Here is a 17247-nt window from a genome sequence, read left to right on the forward strand (position 1 = left end):
AGATAGAGAGATAGATAGATAGATAGATAGATAGAGGGATAGATAGATAGATAGATAGATAGATAGATAGATAGATATATAGATAGATAGATAGATAGATAATGAGAATGAGAATAGGTAGCCTGAGTATATTTGGCAGAGTTTTCCATTGGTCTCTTCTGCAGTATAAAGTTTGGAGGGTGAGCCTTGCGATCAGATCGTGGCAGACCCGATCCCAGCGCCGCCTCCCCTTCCTTACAGTGTGTACATGGCGCAGGCTGAGGGTTGAGCTACTTTCTTATGACATAAGGCTTTGGGGAATAAGGATTGTGGATTTTGCGCGCAGTGAGATGAGAGTCTGGATCTGGGCTGCTGGCTGCAGTGGATCAATACCCCGGCAGCTCCAGGATGATCTGATGGAGGTGGTAGTTACATGATGGCCACCTCCAGGCTGCTGCTCCATGAGCCTCATCAGTGATTCACTGTGGATGTGGAGTTGGATGAGGCAGAGTTTAGGATTTGGGAAGTGGACAGGAGACTCTTTCTTCCAGGAGGGGGGACATTTTGGAAAGTGTGAAGCTTTTTTCGCTTGTTTGTGGCTGGTGGTTTCTTTCTCCTGGTGCTGAGCTGAGCAGGGACAGGATGCCGGGGCTGCACACACTGCGCTCCTGTGGGGAGCTGTCCGCGGTGCTGGCGGCGGTCACCTGCGCCCTCCTGCTCCAAGCCCACACTGCCCGGGCACAGAACGACACCGAGCCCATAGTGCTGGAGGGGAAATGTCTGGTGGTATGTGATTCCAACCCAGCGACCGACTCCAAGGGATCGTCCTCGTCTCCTCTGGGGATCTCAGTCAGAGCCGCAAACTCCAAGGTGGCATTCTCCGCTGTTAGGAGTACCAACCATGAGCCGTCCGAGATGAGCAACAAAACGCGCATCATCTACTTCGATCAGGTAAAGGTTCCTCCGCTCATACCTGCCTTATAGCAGATACCCTGCCTAATAAGTATGTACTGGATAATAACTGATCTAATAACAGATACCCTGCCTAATAACAGATACCCTGCCTAATAACAGATACCCTGCCTAATAACAGATACCCTGCCTAATAATATACCCTGCCTAATAACAGATACCCTGCCTAATAACAGATACCCTGCCTAATAATAGATACCCTGCCTAATAACAGATACCCTGCCTAATAACAGATACCCTGCCTAATAACAGATACCCTGCCTAATAACAGATACCCTGCCTAATAACTGATACCCTGCCTAATAAGTATGTACTGGATAATAACTGATCTAATAACAGATACCCTGCCTAATAACAGATACCCTGCCTAATAACAGATACCCTGCCTAATAACAGATACCCTGCCTAATAATATACCCTGCCTAATAACAGATACCCTGCCTAATAACAGATACCCTGCCTAATAATAGATACCCTGCCTAATAACAGATACCCTGCCTAATAACAGATACCCTGCCTAATAACAGATACCCTGCCTAATAACAGATACCCTGCCTAATAACTGATACCCTGCCTAATAAGTATGTACTGGATAATAACTGATCTAATAACAGATACCCTGCCTAATAACAGATACCCTGCCTAATAACAGATACCCTGCCTAATAACAGATACCCTGCCTAATAATAGATACCCTGCCTAATAACAGATACCCTGCCTAATAATAGATACCCTGCCTAATAACAGATACCCTGCCTAATAACAGATACCCTGCCTAATAACAGATACCCTGCCTAATAACAGATACCCTGCCTAATAACAGATACCCTGCCTAATAATAGATACCCTGCCTAATAACAGATACCCTGCCTAATAATAGATACCCTGCCTAATAACAGATACCCTGCCTAATAACAGATACCCTGCCTAATAATAGATACCCTGCCTAATAACAGATACCCTGCCTAATAAGTATGTACTGGATAATAACTGATCTAATAACTGATACCCTGCCTAATAACAGATACCCTGCCTAATAACAGATACCCTTCCTAATAACAGATACCCTGCCTAATAACAGATACCCTGCCTAATAAGTATGTACTGGATAATAACTGATCTAATAACTGATATCCTGCCTAATAACAGATACCCTACCCAATAACAGATACCCTGCCTAATAACAGATACCCTGCCTAATAACAGATACCCTGCCTAATAACAGATACCCTGCCCAATAACAGATACCCTGCCTAATAAGTATGTACTGGATAATAACTGATCTAATAACTGATATCCTGCCTAATAACAGATACCCTGCCTAATAACAGATACCCTGCCTAATAAGTATGTACTGGATAATGACTGATCTAATAACAGATACCCTGCCTAATAACTGATACCCTGCCTAATAACAGATACCCTGCCTAATAACTGATACCCTGCCTAATAAGTATGTACTGGATAATAACTGATCTAATAACTGATATCCTGCCTAATAACAGATACCCTGCCTAATAACAGATACCCTGCCTTATAGCAGATACCCTGCCTTATAGCAGATACCCTGCCTAATAACAGATACCCTGCCTTATTGCAGATACCCTGCCTTATAGCAGATACCCTGCCTAATAAGTATGTACTGGATAATAACTGATCTAATAACAGATACCCTGCCTAATAACTTATACCCTGCCTAATAACAGATACCCTGCCTAATAACAGATACCCTGCCTAATAAGTATATACTGGATAATAACTGATCTAATAACTGATACCCTGCCTAATAACAGATACCCTGCCTAATAAGTATGTACTGGATAATTACTGATCTAATAACAGATACCCTGCCTAATAACTTATACCCTGCCTTATAGCAGATACCCTGCCTATTAATATACCCTGCCTAATAAGTATATACTGGATAATAACTGATCTAATAACAGATACCCTGCCTAATAACAGATACCCTGCCTAATAGCTTATACCCTACCTAATAACAGATACCCTGCCTAATAAGTATGTACTGGATAATAACTGATCTAATAACTGATACCCTGCCTAATAAGTATATACTGAATAATAACTGATACTCTGCCTAATAAGTATATACTGGGTAATAACTGATACCCTGCCTAATAATATACCCTGTCTAATAAGTATGTACTGGATAATACCTGATCTAATAACTGATACCCTGACTAATGAGTATATACTGAATAATAACTGATACCCTGCCTAGTAAGTATATACTGGATAATAACTGATACCCTGCCTAATAAGTATATACTAGATAATAACTGATACCCTGCCTAATAACATACCCTGCCTAATAAGTATGTACTGGATAATAACTGATCTAATAACAGATACCCTGCCTAATAATATACTCTGCCTAATAAGTATATACTGGATAATAACTGATCTAATAACAGATACCCTGCCTAATAACAGATATGTTGCCTGATAACTGATACATTGCCTAATAATAACTGATACCCTGTGTAATAACTGATACCCTGTGTAATAACTGATACCCTGCCTAATAAGTATATACTGGATAAGATCCGATCTAATAACTGATACTCTGCCTAATAACTTATCCGCTGCCTAATAGCAGATACTGGATAATAATAGATAGGAGAAAACCAGGTGATCCAGCTCTACTGGGGCAAAGTCCGGCATGCACGGATACACTCTGACAGTGCAAGGGTCCAATGAAAGACCCTTGCACTGTAATAATAATAGATATCCTGCCTGATAACTGATACATTGCCTAATAATTACTGATACCCTGCGTAATAACTGATACTCTGCCTAATAACTTATACCCTGCCCAGTAACTGGTACATTGCATAATAAATAATATGCCCAAAAACTAATATCCTTTCTAATAACTGATACCCTGCCTAATAACTGGTACCCTACCTAATAACATATCCTACTAAATATCCAATAACCTGCCTAATAACTGGTACCCATCTAAATAACCGGTATGCTGCCTAATAACTGGTATACTGCCTAATCACAATAATATATTGCTTTATGACTGATACCGTGCCTAATAACAGATATCTTGCCTAATGCCTGATACCTTTACTAATAACTGACTCCCTGCCTAATAAGTTCATACCCTGGCCAACAACAGATACTGTGCCTTATAACTGATATCCCACCTAATACCAGATACCCTACCTAATAACGCATACCCTCAGCCAATAACAGATAACCTGCCTAACAACTGATACCCTTACCTTATAACTTATGCCTTGCCTAATAATATATACCCAGTCTAATAACTTATACCTTACCAAATAACAGATACCTTGGGTAAACTGATACTCTGCCTAATAACTGACCTATTAACTGAAGCAAATTGATACTCTGCCTAATAACTAATTAGCAACCTAATGACTTATCTCACGCTCTTAAAACTGATACCCTGCCTAATAACTGATAACCTGTCTAATAACTTATACCTTACCTAATAACTCTTATTGTGCCTAACAACTCATTACCTGGTTTATTACTTTATACCTTATACTCTGTTCAATAACTGATACCATGCTTAAAAACTTAAAAACTGATATCCAACGTATTAACTGATACCCTGCCCTATATTCTCATACCCTTCTTGACAACTGAAACTTGGACCGATAATTGATGCCTTTCCACTAAACCTAATTGATACCCTGCCTAACTGATGTTCTGTTTCACCGAACATGATATGTTCTATAGTATCTTACCTACTACCTGATACACTGCACAATAACCAATGACCCTGCCTAAGATGACGCATAACAGACATAACGGATACTGATATTCCGCACAATATCAATGCTTAAAAACGGATACCCTGCCTAATGTAACTAATGTGGATATTGGATAATAACCTGCACGATATAAGTGATATAAAGTGTATACTGCTGGATACAGCGGATAATATAGGGTGCCGAACAACTTATACCCAGTCTAACAAAACTGACAAACTGCCTAACATAAGTACATTTCCTGATTTAAGGATAGCCTGCCTATGTACTTCACTGCCTAAAACATCAGCCACTTACTAAACAGAACACCAGTGGGATTATGCAATGAGCCGAAAAAGTAAAATAGTTTCCTTTGTAGAAGTGGCCCGGGAATGAGTAGTTTGCCTGATAGAGGTATGATTGCCCAATACATCAGGTGCAGCTCCAGATAACCCCAGAGGATAGTCTCAGTACAGTCTGCGTCTTAGAAGTAGAAAAGCCCATACTGCCTGAAATTATATATATATATATATATATATATATATATATATATATATATAGGCAGGTGAATATACATGGGATAGCTGCCCACCATAACAAATAGTAACAGAGGATAACCTTCACCCGTGTGTATATATATATATATATATATATATATATATACTCCCTTATATAATTTGTACCTTATACTTTGTCATATAATGAAGGATAGCCTCTCCTATGTAAGCTGTATACTGGATACTAACCATATAATAAAAGATGGTCTTTCTTTTATAATATATACACTATGCTTTCTCATATAATAAAGGATAGCCTCCTTTTTTGTACACTATATGGTGAATACTCCATGATATAATGAAGGATAGCTTCCCTTATATAATATATACATGATACTTTCTCATATAATAAAGGATAGCCTACTTTATACATATGTACTGTATAATCCATTATATAATAAAGGATAGCCTCCCTTATATAATATATACATGGTACTTTCTCATATAATAAAGGATAGCTTCTCTTATATAATATATACATTATACTTTCTCATATAATAGTGGGCTAGCCTCTCTTATATAATATATGATACTTTCTCATATAATAAAGGATATTCTTTCTTATATAATGAATTCATGATACTTTGTCATACAATAAAAGATAGCCCTTCTTATATAATATACACATTTTTTAATAAAAAAAGCATAGCCTCCTTGTAAAATATATACATAATGCTTTCTCATACTTTAATAGAGAATAGCATCCCGTATATAAAATATAAAAGATATTCCCTTAAACAATAGATAAAGGCTATGCTCCCTTTACATACTACTTTTCTATTATAGTAATAAGTACAGGATGGCCTCCCTAATTTACACATGACAGTTCCTTCTATCGCATAGGATATCCTGCCCCATGTCACATCTATTGATGATCCTACTGAATATCCCAGTATGGGATAGCCTCCCCAGCAGGATAGGTGGTTATAATAGTGTGTAATGGAGATGTGTCTCCTCTATAGTCCAGGCTCAGGTGATTGTGATGACTTTATGTGACTCGATGACCAACAGGTGGATCTCCGGACCTTCTCCTTTGCTGCAGGTCCTGAAGACTGGAGGTCTAGACTCCAACCTCCCAGCCTCCTGCATCCCATTCCCCACCCTCCTCCATACAGAGTGCAGCATCTGATAAATATTTCATGCATTATATTCCTGTCTGCTGTAATTAAGCATTGAAAACTACTGCGATCTATCCATGCTGCAGTTACTCCTTGGTCTGCACCTTTCTGGCTCTCCAGCTGCTTCCAAACTACAATTCCCAGCATATCCCGAGCTAGGGTCAGCCTGCAGCTCTCCAACTGCGACAGAACTTCTGTAAACTCAAGCAAGCCCTGTTGTGGATATGCATGCTGGAAGATGTAGTTCCACAAAACTACAATTGCATGTTTTACAATATCTGGTGACCCCTGTTTATTGTATATTGTTTATACTCTCGTAGAGCACATCAAGGGCTCCGCAGGGGAGGGGACTGTATGTCAGCCCAAATAATAAGCACCCCATCCGGCTCCACAGGGAACTATATTTTTGAGGGCCGAATGTTAAGCACCCCTCTGGGCGCCTCAGGGGACTATATGTCCACAGGTCAAACATTAGGCACCTCCTCTGGGCTCAGCACTGGACTGGCTGCAGGCAAATATTAAGCACCCCTCCGGGCTCCAGAGCCAAAAATTAAGCACCCACTCCAAGCTCCACAGGAGACAATATGTCTGCAGGCTGAACATTAAGCCTCCCTCCGGGCTCCGCAGGGAACTATATGTCCACAGGCTGAACATTAAGCACCCCCTCTACGCTCTGCAGGGGACTATAGGTCCGCAGGCCAAATATTAAGCACCCCCTCTTGGCTCTGCAGGGAACTATATGTCTGCAGGGCGAACATTAGGCACCTGGTCGGGGTTCCGTATGAGACTATATGTCTGCAGGACAAATATTAAGCACCCCCTCCGGGCTCCGCAGGACACTATAACACTATATATCTGCAAGCCAAACAATAAGCACTCCCTCCGGCTCTGCAGGGGACTATATGCCCGCAGGCCATTAAACACCTCATACCGGTTCTACAAGGGACTATATGCCCACAGGCCGAACATTAAGCAGCACCCCCTCTGGCTCTGCAGGGATCTATATGTCTGCAGGCCAAACATTAAACAGCACCCCCTACAGCTCCGCAGGGGACTATATGCCGGGAGGCCGAACATTAAGCAGCACCCCCTCCGGCTCCGCAGTGGCTTATATGCCCGAAGGCCGAACATTAAGCACCTCCCTCCGGCTCCGCAGGGGCTTATATGTCCCAAGGTCGAACATTAAGCACCCCCCTCCGACTCCGCAGGGGACTATATGCCCGCAGGCCGAACATTAAGCAGCACCCCCTACAGCTCCGCAGGGGACTATATGTCTGCAGGCCGCACTGCTCATTTATAAGGGGGGTGGGAGATTAGGACCAGACAAGCTTCTACTTAAGCCTCAAACTCTACAGACCCCAAACTTAATGAAGTCTTGGATCTTAGCACTGATGATGACAAACTGTGCTGGAGTTAGAGGGTTAATAGCATCAATCTGAGCCCCCCTTCCATTATACCCACCATCAGCTCAACATTACCAGATAGATCTTATAAGCCCCACATGCTTTTTATTTGTAACCCATTTGAATATTTGGGACTACAACTCTCAGCATGCTCCAAATATGGTGCAAACCTATGTTCCTCCTATTGCTGAGAGACAACAACTCCCAGCATGCCCCACAAACTCTATGCTCTATACAGTACACCAACAGAGTGAATCCTATGGTCCTCCAACTGCCATGAGACTACAACGCTCAGCATGTCCTGACAACTACAACTCCCAGCATGCCCCCCAAACTCTATGCTCTATATAGTGTGATCTTTAAACCAACAGAGTGAATCCTATGGTCCTCCAACTGCCGCGAGACTACAACGCTCAGCATGTCCTGACAACTACAACTCCCAGCATACCCCCATAGACTCTGCTTGTGTGCAATGAAACCTATATACCGGGACATGTAGCCCCTATCTCTTTTGGGACTACAACCCCCAGCATTGCCTGGATGCCCAGTATATATAGAATAGTATCTGCCTGCCATGGATCTCTCCATAAGGTGCCGCTCACAGCTGCCTCTATACAGTATTGTCATGGACTGGCAATCCACAACCTACAGACTGGCTGCTGTGGGACTACAACTCCCAGCATGAGAGCCCAGGTACTGCAGAGCTATTATAGAATAGTGTCATGTTGTCGTGTGGCTCTTTGGTGAAGTTCAGACATTGTGATAAGGCCGCAGTGATGTCTGGAAATCCATCGCTCCAGACTGGCCGAGAAATCCCAGGAATCCGCGATCACAGACAGCGATGTCACCGACTGAAGGCCGCTCCTCTCCGAGTGTCCTGCAGCTGAGATTGGGCCCTGTCCTGTTACCTGAATAGAGATAATGTGGTAGATGGCACCTGCAGTCCTATGTAACACCACAGATAACGCAGTGATAACTCTGTATGTACAGGTAATATAATAGATATACCCTCAACAGATAAAGTGATTACACTCTGAGTACACTTGTTGTAAATGTTACCTGCAGTCCCATGTAACACCACAGATAACGCAGTAATAACTCTGAGTACAGATAATGTAGTAGATGTGACTCGCCCACCCCAGGGCTATGGGACACCCGATGCCGGGCCGGACTAGTCCGGGGGTCGTCAGTGGTGGCGGAGCCCGACTCCGTGACCGTGGTGGGTGTCAATTAAAGTGTATATTTGTTGTGACGCCACCTGCGGTTTGCGGCTATTAAGCCACCGCTGCTGTATGGGGCCTGCGGGGTGATGGAATGGCAGCAATGGTGGTACTGCTCCCCACAAGTGGAGCTGGACCCCGGGGCACAGTTGGTGCTTGTATGTGTCTATGCAGTTGAGGTGTAGTGCCGACAGTCGGTGAAAGGACCGGACACAAACAACAGTCTCTTTACCTTCTCCTCTTTGACTTTGCAAACGGTTAGTCCTGGGAGACCGTTACAGGTGGTTGAGGGCTCCGGCCGGCCTGGAAGTAACTGAGGTATTTTTTGGCCAGATGAGTATGAGGCCTACTCCTGTTCTTTCTTTACTGTTATAGGACCCTGCTCTCTGGATTAGCAATGGCCCTCTTGCTGCTGGGACCGGTGGTACGTCCCTCTCCCTGTGTGGTAGTCTGCGAAGGCCCTCTCTGGTGCTTCTCTGCTGGAGTCCACACCGGGCCCTGGTGATGCAGCTGTACCTTCGGGCTGTTTATGGGCCAGGTGCTTGCAGCTCTCCTGCCCTTCGGATTCGGCTACCGGGGAATATTTTAGGCCCTGGTGGCCACAGACTCCGATGTCCGAGTCTCTTCTGTGCCTCTCTGCTCTTCCTGCTTCACTGGGCCAAGCTATTCCAGCTCCACCCCGGACACCTACAGCAAGGTTGGCAGACGGTGGTGACCGTCTGCAGGAGGGGCCGATCGACGCAGAACCGTAGGACCGGGGACGGGCGGTGGCCCGCCGGTACCGAACCGGGGAGTGAAGAGAAGCCAGCACCATTCGGCAGGGCCTACGGACCCCGACAAGGCTTGGAGTCTCCGTAAAACCGATCAAATCCATTAGCGACGGGAACCTCCGGGGTTTCCCAGCAGCAAAGACCCGATTGAAGGCAACCGCTCAACCGTGAAGGGAAATACAGTCACCGCCAAGGCTACAGTTCCCAGGGCAAGAGCCTGCGGGCAAAAGGGGCTCCCTTGGCATCTATCCACGCTGGGGAGCGGGTTACCGGTGGGAAGCCACCGGGGCCGAAAACACACTACAGGTGCAGGGAAAGGCAGTCACCGCCAACCTACCGGGAGTGACCACCGCAGCCGTCTGCGGAACCCGTCCATCCAGCCGTTTGTTTTACCAGAGACTCCGTGTACGTTACTGGCTGAGTGAGTACCACAGTGCCAGCTGGCACCGCGCTGCCCCCCCGCGACCCTGCACCTCCCCGAACCCTGCCATCCACTCCTCCAGTTACCCTCACCGGGCCCCGGGACCACTCAAACCCCCTATCCACGGAGGAGAGAGAAACATCTCGGCTGCTCCCTGTCATCGCTCCCGGGATCCCCGTCCAGAGCAGTGGTGGGGTCCCAACCTCACCACAAACCGTGGGTAGCGTCACGAACTGACTTCCCCAATCCCAAAAACTACCCCGCTTTCACTCACGGGCGAGGAGTGCCACTTGAGCCCCCGGATCCGGCCCACCGCTCGAGCCACCGAGCAGCGAGCAGCAGGCTGCAGCAGCGCAGCCCCCTCCCCGCCCGCAACACTTCCACCAGTCACTGAGCTCAGCAGTACATGCTGCCACCATCATTACCGCCGCTGAGCTCAGTGACGTGTACTGTTGGCGTAACATCATGCCTACAGACAACACACTGCATGGCGAGGAGCAGGCATTGGACCAGAGAGGGTGATACCGAAGGAGTTTGGCATTTTAACTACTTTACAGAGTATGGGGGCCATTTAACTGAAAGTGGAGAGTCCCTTTAAGGATTAGAGTTAGATCTTTACAATTGTGCGAAAATATAAATGTATTAAAATATAAGTGTTACACAAAATAAACAAATCAAAGAAATGAATGAATCAACGGATCAATCAACCAATTAGTGATCAATATATCAATCGATTAGTCATCAATAGATCATTCAATGAGTCATCAATATATCAATCAATGAATGAGTCATCAATATATCAATCAATGAGTCATCAATAATCAATCAGTCATCAACAGAACATTCAATGAGTCATCAATATATCAATCAATGAATGAGTCATCTATATATCAAACAATGAGTCATCAATATATCAATCAGTCATCAACAGAACATTCAATGAGTCATCAATATATCAATCAATGAATGAGTCATCAATATATCAATCAATCAATCAGTCATCAACAGAACATTCAATGAGTCATCAATATATCAATCAATAAATCAATTAGTCATACAGTCTACAATGGAAATAATGTCAGTCATTTGACTATATAGTGAGTGCACAAAGAATGTAATGACAGCATACATCATTCATTCAATAATTCATTCATTCTATCATTCATACTATTATTCATTTTGTCATTCATTTAACCTATCACTATACCACTCATTCATTAATGCTATTGCTCATTCAGTCAGTCAGTCAGTCATTCAATCAATCATTCATTCATCCTATCATTCATTCATCCTATCATTTAATCATCCTATCATTCATTCAATAATTCATTAAATCGTTAATTCATTCTATCATTCCTTCATTCATGCTATCATTCATTCATTCATTCTTTTACTCATTCCATCACATTCTTTATTCTATTGTTCATTCTTTCCCTCATTCATTAATTCTATCATTCATTCATTCATTCAATCAATCATTCATTCTATCATTCATTTATTCAATCATTGATTCAGTCTCACTATACCACTCATTCATTAATTCTATTGATCATTCATTAATTCATTCACTCATTCATTCATTAATTCATCCTATAATTGATTCAATAATTCATTCAATAATTAAATCATTATATAATTCATTCATTCTTTCATTCATTCCATCACATTCATTTATTCTATAGTTCATGCTTTCTCTCATTCATTCATTAATTTATACTAAGTCAGAGTTTCTTGGTGTACTTCAAGATTCTGCAATGTTTTCGAAAAAAAATTACACATTCAGATCATGAGCTGAATTATGGAATGATTGAATGAATGAATGAATGAATGAATCTTTAGTTCAGTGAATAAATCCTTCAATGAATGAATCAGCCTTAGATTAGTGTCAGGACTTAAAATTCCTCGTCTTGATATGAGAGCAAGCGTAGAGCTCATATTATTGAATTAATCAATCTATAAATTAATCAGTTATTGAATAAATGAATGAAATATTTAGTTACCGCTGGATTTAATAAGATTCTTCAATATGATATATGAGGCTATAAATCAGACTATGAGAGGAATGAATGACTCCATCAATCTAAGAAAGAATGAATGTGAATGTTAATTCCAGGCGGTTTTCTTCCCGTGTAGGGTGTTCTTCTGCCGCTTTATAATGATGTTGATGAAGTTATAATTATCCGTCCGTTATTAGTGCAGTAATTAGGAAGTTGAGAGATTCTCCCTGACAATTGCCATATAATATAATTATTCATGTCACTCTAATGTCAAGAGTCTAAAACCCTTCACAGGAATCTGAGGCGCTTTATATCATGGAGTCGGATCTTTAGTGACATTAGATAGATAATATTATGTTTCCATTGTCTTTTCAATATTTTTTTGATTGTGCAGTGTGAAAAGAAATCTATTTCTATCTGGAAGCCAGTAACGAGCTGGTTCACTGCTGCTGGAGAGGGAGGGCTCATGGTTGACCTCCACTACATTCTTTGTACTTGGCTGTTTCGGGCAGTCCCATAGGCAATGAATGGAGTGGAGGCCGAGCATGTGCACTGCTACTCCATTCACGGCAGGACTCTGCAGAGCCCCATTCTTAAAGGGATTGTCCTGGACTAGTTTGGGTTTTTTTCTCATGGCCCAAAAAAATGACAGTCAGGTAGTTGCTAAATACTACTTGCCTTTTCTCCTGATGCCGGCTCAAAGCAGTTTTGCTGCTTCACATCCACAGAGCAGCTCTTTCTGTTTTCCTCTGTTAATAGGACATGGCTTCTGACGTCATGCTGATTAACAGCTGACTCTCTGCTACCTAACTGCAGGGAACTGGCTGTCAGTCGATATGATGTAGGCAATAATACTTTATCACCAGCCACAGAATTGCTAGCGTACCGCCCCAGCGTCAGCAGCTGGGCTGCTGCTCGGATCCGGATCCACGGTGGCTCGAGGGGTCTCCGGACCCGGGAGGGTTCTCGTGGACACTCGAAATAAAAGGGGAGTATTTACAGGGGATTTTGTGTTTGTTTAGAGTTCGTGACGCCACCCACGGTGTGTGGTAAGGTGGAGTACCACCGCTGCTGTTGGGAGCGCCCGGTGGCAGTGGTATGGCAGCCAGGTGGTTAACCCCTCCATGGGTAGGGGGAATGCCCCGGGGCTCGGTGATGGTGAGAAGGGAATGCCGTTGGGGAGGAAAGGGTCACTGCGAACTTACTCAGTCCAATAAGGCTGACACAGACAACTTGTAAACCAAAATTCTGAGCACCGCTGCAGCAAGGAGGGAGCACGCTGGATGCCGTGCCCGATGGTGTTGCTTGTTAGCCTGTGACCTTTCCCTTGGCACTTTCTTTACTGGTTGGCCCCTGTAGTATAGAACTAGTTGGGTCCTGCTCACCCGTACGGCTAACGGAGTGAGCTTGCTCTCAGGGTTCACGCTTGGGATTTTCTGGACTATGTATTCAGAAAGTCATATCCCCCTCATTTCACTAGTACCCCGATTTTGGAGCGGGTGGAGGACGAATCTTGAAGTCTTCACCCTCGTTGGGTAAATTACCAGGACGCTTGAAGCAACTTCCCGGCCTAGGGTCCACGTACCCCGCCGTGCCCTGGCCCCTGCCCGGAGATGGCTCAAGGCCGCCAGCTGCCCTCCTTGGCAGTTCCGTACCATTTGACACGATCTCCTACCACCAGGGTTCCAGCTCCTACCAGACCAACACCTTCCACCTATTAACTGAGGAGCCCAGCTTCTAACCTCCTCAAACTGACTTGTGACCTCTCCTCATGAGAGTCACCTCACAACTGAACTGTTCCTAACACTCCTGACCCTCCCTTATCAACCCCCCAAGTAGGCGGCCTATTCACTTCAGGCTACCCATTGGCGTGTCTGGTGGGTGTGGTGCAGAGTGTTTCTTGGATTTTTGATTGGCTTGTTCTTAGCAACACCAAAGGCCAGGGACCCGTAACCAAGGATGAGCTGGACATCATGCAGAAGGGCAGATTGCACAATGTCCTGTGATGACCTGATAGGCCAGGGCGTCACACTAGCAGGAGTGGTCTGTGTCATGAGATGACTATTAGGATAGTGGGGGACAGGGGCTTCTATGCTGTCCCTCATGCTAGGGGACCCTGGACTATCCCTAACCTCAGGGTTACTCCTGATGGTGGAGGTGCCTGAGTCCTGGCTATGCTTTTGACCAGTGCTACTCTGATAACCCCCTCCTACCTCTCTTTGTGCTGGCAGAGATCTGCACTTGGCTGAGCAGTCAGATAGTTTGCAACTACTTGCCTGCAAGTTTTCAGGGGCAGGAGTGTGATGGAAAACAGATAAAGACAGACAAGGGAAAACCAAAGTTCTGACATACTGCCCACACACAGGAATGGACAATGAGAGACTCAGAAGTAAAGCAAGAGCAGGAAGATAGCAATAAAAAGATAACAAGGATTTAGGGTGCCTTCACACTTTAGCGATGCAGCAGCGATCCGACCAGCGATCTGACCTGGTCAGGATCGCTGCTGCATCGCTACATGGTCGCTGGTGAGCTGTCAAACAGGCAGATCTCACCAGCGACCAGTGACCTGCCCCCAGCCAGCAGCGACATGCAAGCGACCCTGCGCTTGCACGGAGCCGGCGTCTGGAAGCTACAGACACTGGTAACTAAGGTAAACATCGGGTATGGTTACCCGATGTTTACATTAGTTACCAGCGCACACCGCTTAGCTTTGCTCTCCTAGCTACAGTACACATCGGGTTAATTAACCCGATGTGTAATGCAGCTACATGTGCAGAGAGCAGGCAGCCGCACACACTGTTTAGCGCTGGCTCCTTGCTCTCCTAGCTACAGTACACATCGGGTTAATTAACCCGATGTGTAATGCAGCTACATGTGCAGAGAGCCGGAGCCGGCAGCACAGGCAGCGTGAGAGCTGCGGAGGCTGGTAACTAAGGTAAATATCGGGTAACCACCTTGGTTACCCGATGTTTATCTTGGTTACAGCTTACCGCAGCTGCCAGACGCCGGCTCCTGCTCCCCTGCTCGCTTCATTCGTCGCTGTCTCGCTGTCACACAAAGCGATCTGTGTGTCACAGTGGGAGAGCGCCTTTGAAGAAAACGAACCAGGGCTGTGTGTAACGAGCAGCGATCTCGCAGCAGGGGCCAGATCGCTGCTCAGTGTCACACACAGCGAGATCGCTAATGAGGTCACTGCTGCGTCACAAAAAGCGTGACTCAGCAGCGATCTCGGCAGCAATCTCGCTGTGTGTGAAGCACCCCTAACTCTACAACCACACTCAGCAACAAATATAATGACCACCAGATAGTCTGGTCACAACATCTCACCAGACGAGCTAAGATAAACTATAGCTATGGTGGAAGGATCTAGCCAGCATAGGAGGGGAACAGATGTGATTGGCTTTCCCACAACATGTGATAAAAGGAGACTAACAAACAGATTAGCAGAGATTAACTTTTAAGACACCAATTTCAAGTACCTTGCTGCTTTTAGTTTCAATTAAACTTTTTTTCAACCTAACATACAAGGATCCCTTTCCTACACTACAACATACATAATGGTGATTGCAGAGGTGTCATCCGATGGATGACGGCTGTACTTAACAGCTGCCATCAATTACTAACAACTAATGATGAGCGAGCATGCTTGTTACTACTCGGTACTCGCACGAGTATCACTGTACTCGGGCTACTCGGCGGGGACCGATTAATCTCGCGATACTCGTGCTGTACTCGTGGTCTTCATCCCTGCATGTTGGCGCTCTTTTGAGAGCCAGCCCTCATGCAGGGATTGGCTGGCAGACCACTGCAATGCCACAGCCCTGTTAGTTGTGGAATTGCAGTGATTGGCCGGCCCGCACAGCGTGACCGAGCCTTTATACCGGCGGGCGCGCTGTGCTCTGCTCACAGCCATCCAGACAGTCAGTTCAGGGAGAGTGTCGCTGCTTCAGGGAAAGGTTTGCGGCCCTTTATAGTTAGTTCCGGAGCAGGGCTGCAAACAGTGTGACCAGAACTCCTTCTCAGGACTATTCTAGTTGTATACAGGCAGGCAGGGTATAGCCAGGTCGGAGTACAGTAGCAGAGTCCTTCTCAGGACTATTGTTGCTATATACAGGCAGGGTATAGCCAGGTCGGAATACAGGCTAGTGACCAGAAGAGTCCTTGTCAGGACTATTGTAGCAGTATACAGGCAGGCAGGCAGGCAGGGTATATAGCCATTCCTAGTGGTGACCGTATACCAGCCTTCATCATATCTGGGGCTGGTGTACACAGTCGAAAACAGTCCAGATAGTGTCAGAATTCTCAGTAATTGTCGCTCCTAAAAACCTGTTAGGTTCTTATTGCGTCCGTGCTTGCATTTAAAAACCGCACATGTGTGCCTGTCGGTGGCAGCGTACAGGTGCACTTGTGTGCGTTTTTCACAAACTATTATATAACGCACAAGTGTAGTGTATAATACACGTCAGTCAGCAGTGGCTGATAGTGTCAGACTTCTCAGTAATTGTCGCTCCTAAAAACCTGTTAGGTTCTTATTGCGTCCGTGCTTGCATTTAAAAACCGCACGTGTGTGCCTGTCGGTGGCAGCGTACAGGTGCACTTGTGTGCGTTTTTCACAAACTATTATATAACGCACAAGTGTAGTGTATAATACACGTCAGTCAGCAGTGGCTGATAGTGTCAGACTTCTCAGTAATTGTCGCTCCTAAAAACCTGTTAGGTTCTTATTGCGTCCGTGCTTGCATTTAAAAACCGCACGTGTGTGCCTGTCGGTGGCAGCGTCAGGCTCCATATTGTCCCTGGATAGAGAAGTGCATGAGGGCCTCAAAACATTGTTCCCATTGCAAAGGAGCGGGTCTCCTGTCGTTGTAATGCCCATTCTGAAAGAATGGGCGAAAAAATTTACCACTGGGGGTATACCTGAAACAACGGCCTAACTATTGTAACAGTCATCATGATGGCGCATGAGGAGAAGGAGGAGCAGTCCAGCGATTAGCCAAAGTCCAGAAGTGTGTTACCATGGGTGAGTGGAGGTACATGGCAAAATCCCGTTACAAACTTTAA

At 44.9% G+C, this 17247-nt stretch overlaps 1 protein-coding gene across 1 annotated transcript in view; it reads left to right on the forward strand.

Annotated features, from left to right (window-relative positions):
- The first annotated feature begins 215 nt into the window (after nt 1-215).
- CBLN4 (cerebellin 4 precursor) overlaps nt 216-17247 on the forward strand; it is a 54488-nt gene continuing 37456 nt past the window's right edge. The window contains exon 1 of the mRNA XM_075350580.1: nt 216-930. Coding sequence (XP_075206695.1) covers nt 622-930 — 309 coding nt within the window. The 5' untranslated portion in view covers nt 216-621. The remainder of the gene's footprint in view (nt 931-17247) is intronic.

Source organism: Anomaloglossus baeobatrachus, chromosome 5 (genome assembly GCF_048569485.1).
Source record: "Anomaloglossus baeobatrachus isolate aAnoBae1 chromosome 5, aAnoBae1.hap1, whole genome shotgun sequence".
Lineage (NCBI taxonomy): Eukaryota > Metazoa > Chordata > Amphibia > Anura > Aromobatidae > Anomaloglossus > Anomaloglossus baeobatrachus.